Here is a 15,576-nt window from a genome sequence, read left to right on the forward strand (position 1 = left end):
TTTTTTTTTGTTTTTGTTTGGTGTTTAATTTTTGATTGAAACTTTAATAAAAATTATTTAAAAAAAAAAAAAAAGCAACAGCAACCACAAAGAACCAACTTTGGGTTCATGTTCACACACTTTCATTCTCTCACACAGTATCAGCCAGGCACAGTATCTCACACAGCAGGCAGGATCAGGGCAGGACCCAGACGGGGCACATTTCCTATCCCTGGCCATGTGAGTTTGTGTGTGACCTGTACTTGTTCTTAGGATGAATGGATGGGAAATGAGATTCTGATTCAATATTAGGAAGAACTTTCTGATGACAGGAGCTCTTTGAAAGTGGAACGGGCTCCCTCAGAAGCTGGTGGACTCTGCTTCAGTGGAAGTAGTCAGACACACACTCTGGACTTTAAGATGTCAGTTTCGAAAACCTGAAGGAGCTACTGGATGTGATCCTGTGGTCAGATATACTAAATGAGAAGGGAGTCCAAGTAGGATGGGAGTTTCTAAAAGGAGAAATATTGAGGCCCCCAAGGAAACCGGTGTGGCTGCATAAGGAGCTTTCAGATGAGCTGAGAGTTAAGAAGAGCATGTATACAAAATGGAAGCAAGGGGAAATCACAAAGGAAGAGTATACATGTGAAGCCAACAGTTGCAGGGAGAAGGTCAGGAAGGCTAAAGCTCAGAATGAGCTCAGGCTTGCAAGAGAGGTTGAAAATAATTTTAAAAGGTTTCTTTGGCTATGTCCGAAGTAAGAGGAAGAACAAGCAAGTGGTAAATGTGGGTTGAATGAGGAAACTGTCAGGTGGATTTTTAGCTAGTGGATTGACCGAACCCAAAGAGTACTCATTAATGGTTTGTCATCATCCTGGAAAAAAGTGACAAGTGGGGTGCCGCAGGGTTCTGTCCTGGGCCCGTTGTTGTTTACCATCTTTATAAATGACTTGGTTGAAGGAATTGAGGGGAAGCTCATCAAACTTGCAAATGACACCAAACTGGGATGGGTAGCTAATGCCACAGAAGACAGAATCAGAATTCAAAATGACCTTATCAGATTGGAGAACTGGGTGCAAGCTAAAGACAATAGGGACAAATGTCAGATTCTGCACTTAGGCAAGAAGAACCAGATACACAAATATAGGATGGGGAGCCCCTGGCTTACTAGCAGTAGATGTGAAAAGACTTCCAGGGTGGCGCCATCGGTAATGGAGGATTCCCTCTGACTTGGAGGGAACCGGCTCTGCGGAAATCGGGTCTGCACCGCTACGGCGAAGCGGTGACCCTTCAAAAATCACAGGCGGGTGAAGCCTGTGACCGTGGGACTCGGCGGGCACCTTTTGCGCCCCCCCAACTGGCAAAGGAGTCCGATTACGGGCTCCGGAGCGGAGCGGGGAAGTGGCGCGGTGCTGTGAGTCATCTGCTTCTTCCGTGGAGCGAAGCCGCGTAGCCGTTGCCGGAGAGCGCTACCTTTTTCCTGGGACAATTTGGCTGTAAAACAACGATCCGTGAGTAGGCTAATTTCGGAACTAAAGGAACTTTATAAATTATTTGGCACTGAAGCGGAGAGGCATAAACAGGAATTCTGCCTTCCGTTCTTGTAAATGGAGTAAAGCAATGAACTTGTAAGCGGAAACCTTAAAAGACGTTGGAAAAGGATTATAATTCGAACATCAAACAAGCGATTTTCCCCCCTTGATTGCAGGGGAGGAGGGGGGAAAGGTCTGAACTGTATTTCCCTGCAAAAAAGAGAGGAAAAGAAGCTAAAATCCACCGCTTAAAACCCTGGAACGGGTTCCCAGTGAATAGTAAGAAAGCCGTATTGTGAAATGTGCTGTTGCTGAAAGTACTTTTTGACAGTTAACTCTGCATCTGAGATACAAGTAAGATACAATATTTCTGACTGGCTTCTCCTGGTTTTAAAGTAACAGGAAACAACTGAGATTGAAACTGTTGTCCTTTTTGTGAATTGGGGGGCGAAAGGAAAAAGTTAATTACTTTAAGACATTTTTGACTGCTACTGTGTCCCCCTAGAGGAAGTTTGAAATTGTTACAATAGCAGCTGGGCCAAGGGAATTTTCCACTTCAAAACAAACTCTGATCGTGAGATTGACCTTGGGCTTTATCTTGAGGGTTATGGCAGATGGGAAGGAGAAGATAGATTTGTTACAAGCAACGAGGTCTGGCAGACTAATTCGCACAGACGGTGGGCTGCAAAGAGGAGCATCGACATCTGGCCCTTCTGGTTTACCAACAGCAACCTCATCGGCACAACCTAAACCTAAAGGTATGGCAGCTGACGATGCCCTGGCTCAGGCACTAGGTAAAATTAACGAATCTTTGGAAAGAATAAGTAAACAAGTAGCCGAGGGATCGGGCAAAATTGACCAAAACACTACAAGTATTAATAATTTGGGACAGAAGGTGAATACCAATACAGAAACTATTCAGAAATTACTACAGGAATTCACCTCGACACGAAAGACAGCCGAAGAGGCAAAGGAAATAGCAACTGCTACAGCCACTGTTGTAGAAGAGAAGATACCACCGATACACAAACAACTTGAAGTCCACAGGTCAATATTGTCTATGATTGAGTTGAAGGAGAAACAAAAGAATTTAAGGATCAGGGCCGTACCCGAACTTGAGCAAGACAATTTGATTGAATTTCTTACGCAGGAATTTGCAGACTTTTGGAACCCAGATTTGGAGAAGGATAGTTTCAAGATAGTGAGTGCCTTCAGGCTTGGAAGAGGAGGGAGGAAGAACAGGGTGAGAGACTGTTTGATCACCCTCCGAACAAAAGAGGAGAGAGACAAAATCTTGAGTCTGCACTTCCAGAAGACCTTGGAAATACATCAGTCAAAAGTGGAGATATTTAAGGATATTCCGAAGCATCTTTTGGACCTTAGGTCCAATTATAGAGATTTGGTTGCCCTGTTGAGAAGTAACAGAATCATCTTTAGGTGGGAATTCCCCCAAGGCCTATCCTTTAGTTACAAAGGGAAGAAGATAAAAATAAGATCAGAGGACGACAAAGATAAATTTTGGAGAGACCACGGAGAAGACCTGCAGAAGGAAGTTGCAGGAGAGTTAAGAGCACTTGTAAGTGAAACTTTAGACATACCGGGTCTACCTCCCGAACTAAAAGACCGCCTGAAGAAGGTGATACCACCAACAGAACAGGAACAGGCACTGGGTGCAGTTGGAGGAGAAGCAAAGTAACTACATCATGGCTCTGCAACTACTAAGTTGGAATTGTAATGGTTTGAACTCCCCTCAGAAAAGGAGATCTGTGTTTCATTTATTAAAAAAGGAACAATTGGACTTGATTTGTTTACAAGAAACACATGTAACAAGGCTACACAGGAAACTATTGATTAATAAAAGACTTGGTCAGGAGTTCATTTCATCGGACAAGGTTAAAAAAAGAGGGGTAGTGATTTATGCAAAGGAGAGATTATTACCGAAATTTATCTTTAAAGATGACCAAGGAAGATTTGTGGCAATTGAAATTCAAACACAAGGAGAAAAATTTTTGATTTTAAAATCTTTTAAACCATTCTTTAAAAGAATGGTTAGTACAACCTTTGAAAGAGGTCTGCAACGAAATAATGGAGGGGAAAAGGGCACCAGAGTCGTGGAAAGAAGCGTATATCACACTTGTACCAAAAACAGAGACTGAAAAGAAGCAGCTTAAGAACTACCGCCCCATATCACTGCTCAATGTGGATTACAAAATTTTTGCAGATATTTTGGCTAAAAGACTAAAAAGAGTGTGAGTGGAAGAGATACATAAAGACCAAGCAGGCTTTCTCCCAGGTAGACATCTATCTGACAATGTGAGAAACATAATCAATATTTTAGAAAAACTACAAGTGAATATAAATACTAAGGCAGTTTTAATATTTGTGGACACGGAGAAAGCTTTTGACAACATTTCTTGGAGTTTTATGAAGAAGAACCTACAGGGGATGGGGGGTATGCCAAGGCTTTGAAAACGGTATAAGTGCAATATACTCTGAACAAAAGGCTAAATTAATTGTAAATAATGTGATGACGGAAGAATTTAAGATAGAAAAATGGACACGACAAGGTTGCCCAATCTCCCCATTGCTTTTTATATCGGTCCTGGAGGTTTTGCTGAATATGATTAGAAGGGACCAGTTGGTTAAAGGTATACGGGTCGGAGCCAAACAGTACAAATTGAGAGCATTTGCAGATGACTTAGTATTGACGTTACAGGAGCCAGAATCTAGTACCAAAAGGGTTTTAGAACTGATTCAAGAATTTGGTCAAGTTGCAGGATTTAAACTGAATAAGTTAAAAACCAAGGTTTTAGAGAAAAATTTAACACCAATGGAGAGAGAGAGGTTTCAGAATGAGACAGGTTTAACAGTGGTCAAGAAAGTTAAATACCTGGTGTCAGGGGTTCAGGAGCAGAGGCACAGGAAAGGGAGGAAATAGAGAGTGAGGGGGAGGAGTCCGAAGGAAATGTTAGCGATGACAGCGGTCCGAGGTCTCTGAGTCTTTCCAGCGAATCGGAAGATTCACAGAAAGGGGCTCCCATGGTCAGAGCAAGGGGGGTGCCTAGGGGGACACCCCAGGAAGAAGGGGCCAGAGGGGACTCAGAGAGCAGCAGTTGGAAATCAGGACCAGCGTCCACACCAGAGTGCAGTAGGGGGGAGGAGTCCCAGGCATCGGGATCAGGCGGCGCACTGCCAGTGGGAGGACATGAGTCAGGATTGGCCACGCCTCCATCGGGGAGCGAGGAAACGGTCGAGAGGAAGGTTGAAGGCTGGGCGCGCGCGCCAAGTTCAAATGTACAGGAGGGCGGCGCAGTTGGCAGCCCGGATAGGGAGCCAGGTCCCAAAGCCCGCCGAAAAGAGGGGGAGGAGTCAGGGGGATCAACGTCAGCGTCAGAAGAATCCAGGAAGGAAGGGACCCCGGGGGGTAGCAGGACCCAGAGGAGAAAGGAGAGACGGAAGAGGTGGAGTAAGGCTAGAATCTTAAACTGGTGTACAGGGGGCGGAGACTCAGATGGAGCTTCGCCGATCTAACCCCTAGACGTAGAGCTGGGGCGCTGCGGCTTGAAAATGGAAACTGTACTTCAATAAAGACTTTTGTACATTACTGCCGGCTAGCGTTGGTCCTCTGTGAGCTGGGACCTGGAGCCAGCTCTGACACCTGGGGATTAACATGACAGCAAAAAACGGGAATTTATTTAAAGACAACTATGAAAAATGCTGGGCTGAAGTGAAAAAAGATTTAGAAATCTGGTCAAATTTGAAGCTTTCACTGTTGGGTCGTATTGCTGCGGTAAAAATGAATGTATTGCCTAGAATGTTGTTTTTGTTTCAAACATTGCAAATTGTGGACAAAATGGACTGTTTCAAGAGGTGGCAGAGAGATATTTCTAGATTTGTCTGGCAGGGCAAGAAGCCTAAAATAAAATTTAAAATATTAACAAATGCAAAGGAAAGAGGTGGATTTGCCCTGCCAGACTTTAAACTTTATTATGAATCAGCAGCTTTTTGCTGGTTGAAAGAATGGCTGCTTCTTGAAAACACTGACATTTTGGATCTAGAAGGTTTTAACAATGTATTTGGATGGCATGCATATCTGTGGTATAACAAGGTCAAAGCACATAAAGCATTTAAAAATCATATTGTCAGGAAAGCATTGTTTAATGTTTGGATAAGATATAAGGACCTACTGGAAAATAAAACCCCAAGGTGGCTGTCACCGATGGAAGCGAAAGCTCTGAAAAGGCTCAATATGGAGGCCAAATGGCCGAAATATTGGGAAATTTTGGAACAAGATGGGAATAGACTGAAATTACAGAGTTTTGAAAAATTAAAAAACAAAGTGCGAGACTGGCTTCATTATTACCAGATAATGGAGGCATATAATTTGGACAAGAAAATTGGCTTCCAGGTGGAAAAATCAAAATTGGAAACAGAACTGTTAGAACCCAAAACTAAGAATTTGTCAAGAATGTATAACTTGCTGTTGAAATGGAATACTCAGGATGAAACGGTGAAATCTGCTATGATTAAATGGGCACAAGATGTTGGACATAACATAATGATGGCTGACTGGGAACAGTTATGGACCACAGGTATGAAGTTTACGGCATGTAATGCCTTAAGAGAGAATATTATGAAAATGATATACAGGTGGTACATGACACCAGTCAAGCTTGCGAAAATCTATCACTTGCCCGATAATAAATGTTGGAAATGTAAAGAAACCGAAGGTACATTTTTTCACCTTTGGTGGACGTGCCCAAGGATTAAGGCTTTCTGGGAGATGATTTATAATGAAATGAAAAGGGTATTTAAATATACCTTTCTGAAGAAACCAGAGGCCTTTCTCCTGGGCATAGTCGGCCAAATGGTGCCAAAGAAGGACAGAACTTTCTTTATGTATGCCACAACAGCAGCAAGAATACTTATTGCAAAGTATTGGAAGACACAAGACCTACCCACTCTGGAAGAATGGCAGATGAAGGTGATGGACTACATGGAATTGGCGGAAATGACTGGCAGAATCCGAGACCAGGGAGAAGAGTCGGTGGAAGAAGATTGGAAGAAATTTAAAGACTATTTACAGAAATATTGTAAAATTAATGAATGTTAGAATGATGTTGGAATGAAGCTAGGTGGTTTAAGCAGAAATGTTATAAAGGTGTAGGTAAAAAAGGACTGATAACAGATGAAAATTTAAAGTTATAGTATATTAAGTTAAAGAATCATGAGAAAACAAAGAGGGAAAGAAATTGCTGACTTAACTAATTGAACTGGAATACAAAAAAGGGAGATATGAGGAGGTCAGGGAAACAAGGATATGAATCTAAGCTATGGAAAGATTGATCTATTTTTCTTTTTTTTCTTTTTAAGTGTCTTTTACTCTTTTTTTGTATTTTGTATTTTCTTGTATTTTTACTTTTCGTTTTTGTGTAATTCTTGTATTCTCTGAAATTTTAATAAATATCATTTAAAAGAAAGAAAGAAAAGGATCTAGCGGTCTTGGTACCCCTAGCTTCACATGACTCAACAGTGTGATGCAGCAGCAAAAACAGCTAATGCTATTCTAGGCTGCATCAACAGAAGTATAGTGTCCAGATCAAGGGAAGTAATAATATCACTCTATTCTGCCTTGGTCAGACCACACTTGGAATACTGTGTTCAGTTCTGGGCACCACAATTTAGGAAAGATGTCGACAAGCTGGAAGGTGTGCAGAGGAGGTCAACCAAGAGGAACAGGAGTCTCTGAGGAACGGTTGAAGGAGCTGGGTAGGTTTATCCTGGAAAAGAGGAGATTGAGAGGAGACAGGAGAACCATCTTCAAATACCTCAAGGGCTGTCACCTGGAGGAGGAAGCATGCTTGTTTTCTCCCTCTCTGGAGGTTAGAACTCAAACCAATGGCTTCAAGTTGAAAGAAAGGAGATTCCAACTAAATATTTGGAAAAACTTTCTGACATTAAGAGCTGTTCAGCAGTGCAAAAGACTCCCACGAGAGTGGTAGACTCTCCTTCCTTGGAGGTTTTTAAACAGAGGTCGGATGGCCATCTGTCCTGGATGCTCCAGCTGAGATTCCTGCATTGCGGGGGGTTGGACTAGATGACTCTTGGGGTCCCTTCTGATTCTACAGTTCTATGATTCTGTGAAAACTGGGGCAAAAGTGTTTTAAGTGACCTGATCAGTCCAACACTTGGCAGAACACAAATGAGCTCTCAGGCCCTTGAAAAGTGTGGGGCGGGCCGGCTGGCCCCCTCACCTGCTCTCGTTCCTCTTGTACCCCGAAGGGCACTCCGAGAGACACTGCCTCTGGTGGATGACAAACTTGGAGGAGTCGCGGGGGTTCTCGGACACCTTGCGCAGGCTGGCGCAGTGCTCCGCGGTCACGCAGCGCCACCCCTCGTACTCGTAGGTCAGCTCCGGGCAGGAGCTCAGGCAGTGCCCGTTGAAGTAGAAGTGGCGGCAGGCGGTGCAGGCGTGGCTGTCTCCCGGGCGGCGGCAGCTCCCCAGGCACTCCCGGTGGCAGCACTCGGAGGAGCTGGTGCAGGCAGCACCCCCCGCTTTGCAGGGACACACTGCAAGGGGAGAAAGGGGGCGGAAGCTGGAGTGGGAGGCAAGAGCGGCACTGGGAGAGCTGCCCCTCAGCTTCTCATTTCCCCCCAATCTTCATTTCAGCTCCCCTTATTCCACACACACCCATGTCTGCAGATTTTAAAAAAGATCCACATGAAAATCACAGGTGCATTTTTGCGCACATTTCACCCAATATATGTATTTTTGTACACAACGTTGCTTGTATGCCTCTTTGCAAACAATTCCCCCCTTAGCCAGTTCATTTTTTGTATATTTCCACTAATACACACATTTTTGTGTGTATATTTCACTAATACAGTAGACCCGCAATTTATGTGCAGTTAACTTGTGTGCATTCAAAAAAATTTGAAAGGGAGCAGAAAGACTCGACATTGCACCCAATGTGTTTTGACTATACATGATGTTTGCTTTATTTGCTATCTCTAATGTAACCTCTGTGTGAGTTGCAAGTCTACTGCAATGGAGGAGTGAGAATTTCGAAAAGCAAGCTGAGTTTTATGGGTATTGGTTTGGTTGAGAGCCTGGCCCTGGCCCAGTGTCCATATGACTGACTTCCATTCTCTCTTATGCTTTGTTTTAGTAATATTCTATTATGCCACCTTGGAAAAACATTTCTAATTTGAAAGGTGCCCTAGAAGTTGGGGCCGGCCCACCCATGAGACAAGGAGAGGTGAATGCCTCAGGCGGCAGGATGCACAAGGGCAGCAGAACACAACGTAGTGCTTTATCTCCTGCCTTGTTTCTGATGTCATCAGCATATAAACTGATGGTAAACTCCACCTTGTCTGAACGCTTTTCAGTATTTCAAATCCTAAACCTTCAGCTCACAGCTCTGTGGAAACAGCAAACAGCAAGGCAGAAGCAGGCAACCTCGCCAGGCATAATTTAAGCTAGTTGCCTCCATTTACTGGCACATAGACATTTGGGTTTGTATGGATCATCCTAATTCATACCACAGCTTGACCTCCCAATCTGTACCAGTCTGTTAATGAGTTAGTGAACCAGAGAGCCCTCCTGGCCCAGCACAAAGGCCTCTTTCACCCTCTCCGCTGCCCTAGAGATGGTCCAGTCCAGCAGGAGGTTGGTCAGGTGGTGCTGGACAGTGATGCAGAAGGGGAAATCTCAGCTGCAACTCTTGAGACACCACACATCTACACAGCAGTCCTGAGAGGCCCAGCAAGACAAGAGGAGGCCAAAGGCCCGTCCAAGAGGGAGAGCGCAAGGCAGCTGGCGGAGGCAGTTGCATGCGCACGATAACGATCTGCCTGTTTGCAGTGTATATTTCATTAGCAGCTCTCTTGTTGACAGCAAACAAGCCCAGGAGACTTACATACTTTTATGAGAGTTTCACAACGGTGAGACAGGGCTGCAGCTGATGGGGGGAGGTCTCCCCCAAAGGACAACGCAAAGGAGACCAGGAGGGCTGATTCTAAAGAAGTAGCTCTTCTCAGGTCACTTACTAGATACTCCACTGGCCTAAGCTTGCTGCCTTTCCAAAGACAAGTTTATCCCACACAGAATAGATTCCACAGATCAGCTGGGGTACTGCTCTGCCACTTGGCAGCCCAGAGCATTTCTCTGAGGAATCCTGAAGGAGCCTGAAAGGGTCCAAAAACTTGCCAAGGTGATGCTGGGAACGCTGGACCAGCAGCAGAGAAAGAGCGTGTGGGATCAGACCAAAGGGGGCCCTTTCAGGGCAGCACCCTGTTCTCACAGCGGCCCCCCAGGTGCCTTTGGGAGCCCACAAGCAGGACCTGGAAACAACAGCAATCCCCCCCCCAACTCCCAGTGACTGGTATTATTCAGAGGCACACGGTTTCCAGAATGCCCATCACGGTTGAAGCCTAAGGCCAAGCTAGGAGTCATCACAGGGCCTTTTCAGTGGCTGCTCCCAGATTCTGCAATTCCCTCCCTGGAGAAGCCACACTGGCTCACTCTTTGCCGTCCGCCCACCGGCAGGCAAAGACTTTCCTTTTCAACCGTGCTTTTGGGAACAGACTGCTTTTAATGAAATGGCTGGGGCCATGTTGTTGTATTGTAATTATTTCCACAGATGACAATTGTTTGGGGAGTGTCCAACTGATGCGCAATCACCAATGTGCAGATCCTTTTGGAACTGGAAGAGGGCAGAATGGGGGGCAGGACGGGGCATGCATAGACATGCTGTGCCAACGCATGCAGGGGCCGGGAACAAAACCCTCGTGCGAAATGGTTGCCGCCTATATGTTTTAAACAGATTTTATATACGTAAATAGTTTTAATTCGATCCATGTTTTTTTAAAAAATATTGTTGCTTGTGATTGTTTTTATCTGTAAACTGCCTTGAGCCCCATTAGGGGGAAAGGTGGGGTATAAACAAATGTGTCGTCGTCGTCATCATTACTTCCTGTGGGAAATGAACAGAACTGGGGATCTGTCCTTCTGCGGTGGCATTTTTTAAAAACCAGGCGCTAGAGGACAGGCGAGAAATGCAAGCACCCAGCAGGGAAACTAATGACATCACCAGAGTACCTAACCTGCTCACCTCATGCCGCCAATTTTGGAGAGCTCCTAAAAATAGGCCACAAAGGAATTAAAAAGTAAAGCACCTGTTTCCTAATAATAGTTCCTCTGTGTAAACACAGGAAAGAACAAAGTTTATTGGGTCCTTGTTTTGAGGAGACTTATGCAGAAGCTCCCAGGCCGGATCATACTAGCCACACCCGTGTGTCTCCAGGCAAATAGCCAGCCAGGCTCCCAAGATAGCCGTGCCGGCAGAATGAGCCGTGAGCCCAGCCAGGGAGGAACGTCAGTGTGTAAGGAGAGAGGGAAGGGGGCCCTCCCAGCTCAGGCAGCGGCAGCCTGAAAGGAAGGGGTTAAAAGGACACAGGCATGGCTTTTGTAGAGCCTGGCTGCAGCTGGATCAGGCCCAAAGGGGCTCATCTAGCTCGGCATTCTGTCCCACAGGGGTCAAGCAGATCATAAGAACTCAGAAGAGCCTGCTGGATCCGGCCAAGGGCTCCTCTAGCCCAGCATCCTGTTCTCCCAGGGGCCAAACATTTTCCTGTGGGAAGGCAGCAAGCAGGACCCGCGTGCAAGAGCCCTCTGCCCTCCTGTGGCTTCCAGCACCTGATATTCAGAAGAGCAGAGGCATCATGGCAAGAAGGCAGCGGCAGCCATCTCATTTGAGAGCCACAGCAGGACCTGTGCTCTCAAAACCCAGCATTATTCACAGCAGCCATTGACCACCTTGTCCTCCATGAATTTGTCTAATCCCCTCTTAAAGCCACAGCAACCTCACCCCACCGTGCCTTGTTTGGTCCTGATTCTCCACTGCCCTCGGCAACAGCTAGTTATATGATAACTGTTGGATTTGTGGCTGATGGACTATAAATAAATTATATTTGGGTTCGGATTAGCTGTTGTTTTTGCTGTTCTCGTGCCAAGGAACTCTTTCTGAAGCACAATGGGAATCAAGTGACCCATAATGCCCTTCTGCTCCCTTGCGAAGCTCAGCCATTCACAAGCCCCTCGCAAGGCCACTGCAGGCACCACACGCCCAGAGTGGACCTGGGTCAACCCACCTTTCTGGCAGTTGCTGGAGGTCCAGCAGCGATACTCCAGCTGCCCCTTGAGGCTGGTCTGGGTCTGGACGCAGGGCTTCTCCACGTCCAGGATGCCCGGGCACACGTCAGCACACTCCTCCGCGGGCTTGTTGTGCAAGATGATGTTTTGCTCCAGGGCGTGGGGGGTCTGCATCAGTCCCCAGTCGATGGTGGAGATGTGGCAGAGCTCCTGGTTGCGCTCGATGCGCACGGAGCCGTTCAGGATGTTGGTCAGGCTGTGCAGGCCGATGTCACGCAGGTGCGGCATTTCAAAGATGACCAGGGCGTAGTTGAAGAAAAGACTGGTCCCCCGGATGACCGACAGGTTGGGGAAGAGGTCGCGCAAGCTCTCCAGCCCATAGACGCGGAAGAGCAGGAGGTACTCCGTGATCATGACCAGGCGGGGAAAGCTGAAGGGGTGGAAATCCTCGCTGCTGGTGGTGAACAAGAGGAGGATCTGCAGGTTGCCCTCGATGATGGTGCAGTTCTCCAGATTCCGCAGCTGGGAGACATCGACGCGGATATCCATGCTCTCGCAGACTGGAGAAATGGGGAATGGCAGGGAAAGAAAATGAGTCACCAGGACATGAAGAACAGCTCATGCTCTTCACCTCCCGCACCGTTCCAGCACACAGGACTCTCTTCAGACTGCAGCATTTGACCCACACAAACACCCCTCAGGCTCCAGACTCATGGAGTTGGAAGGGAGCCCCAGGGTCATCTAGTCCAGCCCCCTGCAATGCAGGAATCTCAACATTCTTGCACCACCTGTTTGTGTGAATGGCCCAGGAGGAGAGGCTGCTCTTTCCAACCTCCTCAGAGGGCCTCTGCCTGACACAGGGAGCCTCTGTCTGTCTGAACAGCCAGAAGAAGACAGGATGGACAGACCTCTCAAATTTGCTTTCCCATTTCCCCAATCTTACATTCAGCTCACCCCATTTCCACAACAGTTCTTAAGCCCTTGTGAAAACCCGCCAGCACTTTATTTATTTAGAAAAGTATTTATATGCTGCCAACTCAGCTGGCCACAACAGGGGGCAGATGAAATGTATATCTCACCATTAAAAAGCAGGACAAAACAATCATTAAAAGCACCGTACTAAACTCTCCTAGTTTCCCCTGATGCTGCATTTTATGTTATTTTCACTAATACATAACAGCTTATGCACTCTTTCTCCTAACATATTGTTCTAGGTTTGTGGGTGCCAAACCCCTCTTATCCTTGGATCCAGCAAGTGTTAAAGCTAAGCCAGGCAAGCTCCCTGCTGAAGTGACTGACTGGGGGATGGGCCATTAAGAGAACAAAGGAAAGGGGGCTCTGCGCCAGACAAGAAGTGGGTGGGGGCCCTACTTCAACTCTCAGATAGCTAGAAGGACAAAGCCTGAGTTTTACAGCAGAGTTTGCTATGGTGTGAGCTAGAAGTAAAGCAGCAAGGAGAGGCTCAGAAAGCAGTGTTTGATTTCTGATGGGATCCAAGGCTGTGACTGTGGGAGAAAAAGAAGCAAGACCTATTGGGGGTTTGGAGGCTGGGAGCCCCTCCTGTGTGGGCTCAGTTTGTATATATGTGTAAATAAACCACATATCATAAAGACACCGCAGTCTCCTGTGTGCCTCATTCCAAAGGGAAACACAAACTCTGGGAAAGCGTCCAAAACCCCTGGGATCTCTCAGCGCTCAGAGATTGGGGTGGCCTGAAACAAGACAGTGCTGTATGCGCTTTTGAAAACAGAACAGGAATTACAAGGAAAAGAGACGGCAAAAGACGCCACATTGCTCCTCTCCCCACACCCTCCACCAGGGAGAGACCCAAGACCCCTGCTGGGACAGACACCCCATTTTCAACACCCGTCTTGTTGCTCCTGATGGAAGGAAAAGCCCTCCTCCCAGACCCTGAAGCAGCTTGGCTTATGGATCCATTAGTCGTCTTTCTCTTGTCACAGTGGCCAAGCAGGACACATTGAACAGAAAAGTAAAACAATACTATAGTAAAACAACAACAACAACCCTACAAGAAGCTTTAAAATAAGCTTTATCCCACGTGTCCTCTGAATTGCTTTGCTCGGCAGAATTGGCACCGCTACAGGGGCCACGCAGTAGCCGTTCTGCATTTACGGGGTTCTTGGTTTGTTCTTGTTCTTGTTTTTATTATCTATTTTGTGTTTTTATCTTGTATTTTTATACTGTGAACTACCATGAGAATTATGGAGGAAGGGCAGTATACAAATTTAATATGAATGAATAAATGAACCAGGTCATTTAGGGTGGCACCAACACTTTGGAACTCCCTGCCTATTGAGATCAAGCAGGTGGCTCTGCTGGACTCTTTTTGGCTCCTGCTAAAAAATTGCTTGGAAAAGCCTACCCAGATGCTTAGAAATGCTGCTGGGAATTTTTTAATCTGTTTTAGTATTTTAACTTCTTGCATGTTCTAAGTATTGGAAATCTTTCTTAATTTTCTCATTTAATCATTTTGTAAACCACTCTGAGGTTCTGTTTTTTTCCAATCAATATTGTTATTATTAATGCTTTATATTGTTGTAAATTGCTAAGAGGTGGGGGGTGGAGGTTATACAGTGGTACCTCGGGTTACAGACGCTTCAGGTTACAGACTCTACTAACCCAGAAATAGTACTTTGGGTTAAGAACTTTGCTTCAGGATGAGAACAGAAATCGCACGGCGGTGGCGGCAGCAGGTGCAGCGGGAGGCCCCATTAGCTAAAGTGGTACCTCAGGTTAAGAACAGTTTCAGGTTAAGAACGGACCTCCAGAACAAATTAAGTTCTTAACCCGAGGTACCACTGTTTTTAAAAAATCAAGTGGTGCTTTTATTTACGGTAAGTACTGTACGCAGTCTGATCCCAGTGATGCCTGACAGTTGAAGCAGTTTCTCTGAAATGCACTGAGTCTTCATAAAGTGATTTATTATGAATTTTGGGTGTTTAAGAAGGTTTTTTATAGAGAGTGGTACCTCAGCTTAAGAACTTAATTCATTCTGGAGGTCCGTTCTTAACCTGAAACTGTTCTTAACCTGAAGCACCACTTTAGCTAATGGGGCTGCCGCTACGCGATTTCTGCTCTCATCCTGTAACCCGAGGTACCACTGTATATATATATAAGGAAGTGTTACTTTCACTCTGAGGTTTGCCATCCGCTCCCCTTGGCGCTCTGCAAGGCAGAGGTGGGCCTTGTGGGGATCCTGGCTTGGCTCTTGCCGGCCAGGCTGCACCCTGTGGATCTGCTGCAAATGCACACCTGCTCCTGTCCTCTGCAGCAGCCTTCGGTCCCCTGGCAGTGGCTGCCTTTCCAGGCCTTGGGCCGGATCCGGCAGCAGCAGCCAGGCTCCCTGGTGTTGGGCGAGAGGCTGGTCCCAGTCTCTCCCCAGAGAAAGGCGGAAAGGAAGGAAGAGAGGAAGGGCACTACAGAAGGAGGCCTGGCATCAGTCCAGTTCTAATCTCTGTCCCCGGATGCCAGTATTTACTTGGAGGTGGGGGCAGGCCCTCAGAGGTCATTTTCATTACCTCCTCCTGGGCAACATGAACAGCAAGGCAAAGAGACACAGCTGCCTGCTTCCCACCAGTGGTAAATTTCATCATGGCAGCTGCCACAGCCATGCCCAGAAGGAGACTCCAAGAGCTTGTGTTGATCCATTTTACAGAAAAACTGGCCCCTGGGTTTGTTACCTCCTCCTCCCTCCCCAGCCACTTTCCTTTGGTGTCATGGCTTTTAAGATGGTAGAGAACTGCAAGCTGCTCTGGGCCCTTCTGGGGCTGGAAAGTGGGATTTAAAAAATATTTAAATGGGATATCACCGTATATACTCTCTTCCCCTCCAACAGCAGCTGTATGCAGTTTGTTGGCATCAGCCCACAGCTGTAGGCTAAAGTCAGGCCCC

The 15,576-nt window shown here is 46.4% G+C and overlaps 1 protein-coding gene across 3 annotated transcripts in view; it reads right to left on the reverse strand.

The window, feature by feature from the left end:
* Window positions 1–15,576, reverse strand: part of INSRR (insulin receptor related receptor) — a 46,184-nt gene that overhangs the window by 16,375 nt on the left and 14,233 nt on the right. For 2 of the 3 annotated variants that reach the window (XM_080985981.1, XM_080985980.1), the window contains exons 2-3: window positions 11,664–12,224; window positions 7,766–8,081 (exon numbers count right to left, since the gene is read on the reverse strand). In XM_080985981.1, the coding sequence (XP_080842107.1) occupies window positions 7,766–8,081; window positions 11,664–12,224 (877 nt within the window). Of the gene's footprint in view, window positions 1–7,765; window positions 8,082–11,663; window positions 12,225–14,812; window positions 14,944–15,576 lie in introns of those variants that run through there. The other variant, XM_080985982.1, reaches the window with a different exon arrangement.

This window comes from Podarcis pityusensis (assembly GCF_964106645.2).
Source record: "Podarcis pityusensis genome assembly, chromosome: 16".
Classification (NCBI taxonomy): Eukaryota; Metazoa; Chordata; class Lepidosauria; order Squamata; family Lacertidae; genus Podarcis; species Podarcis pityusensis.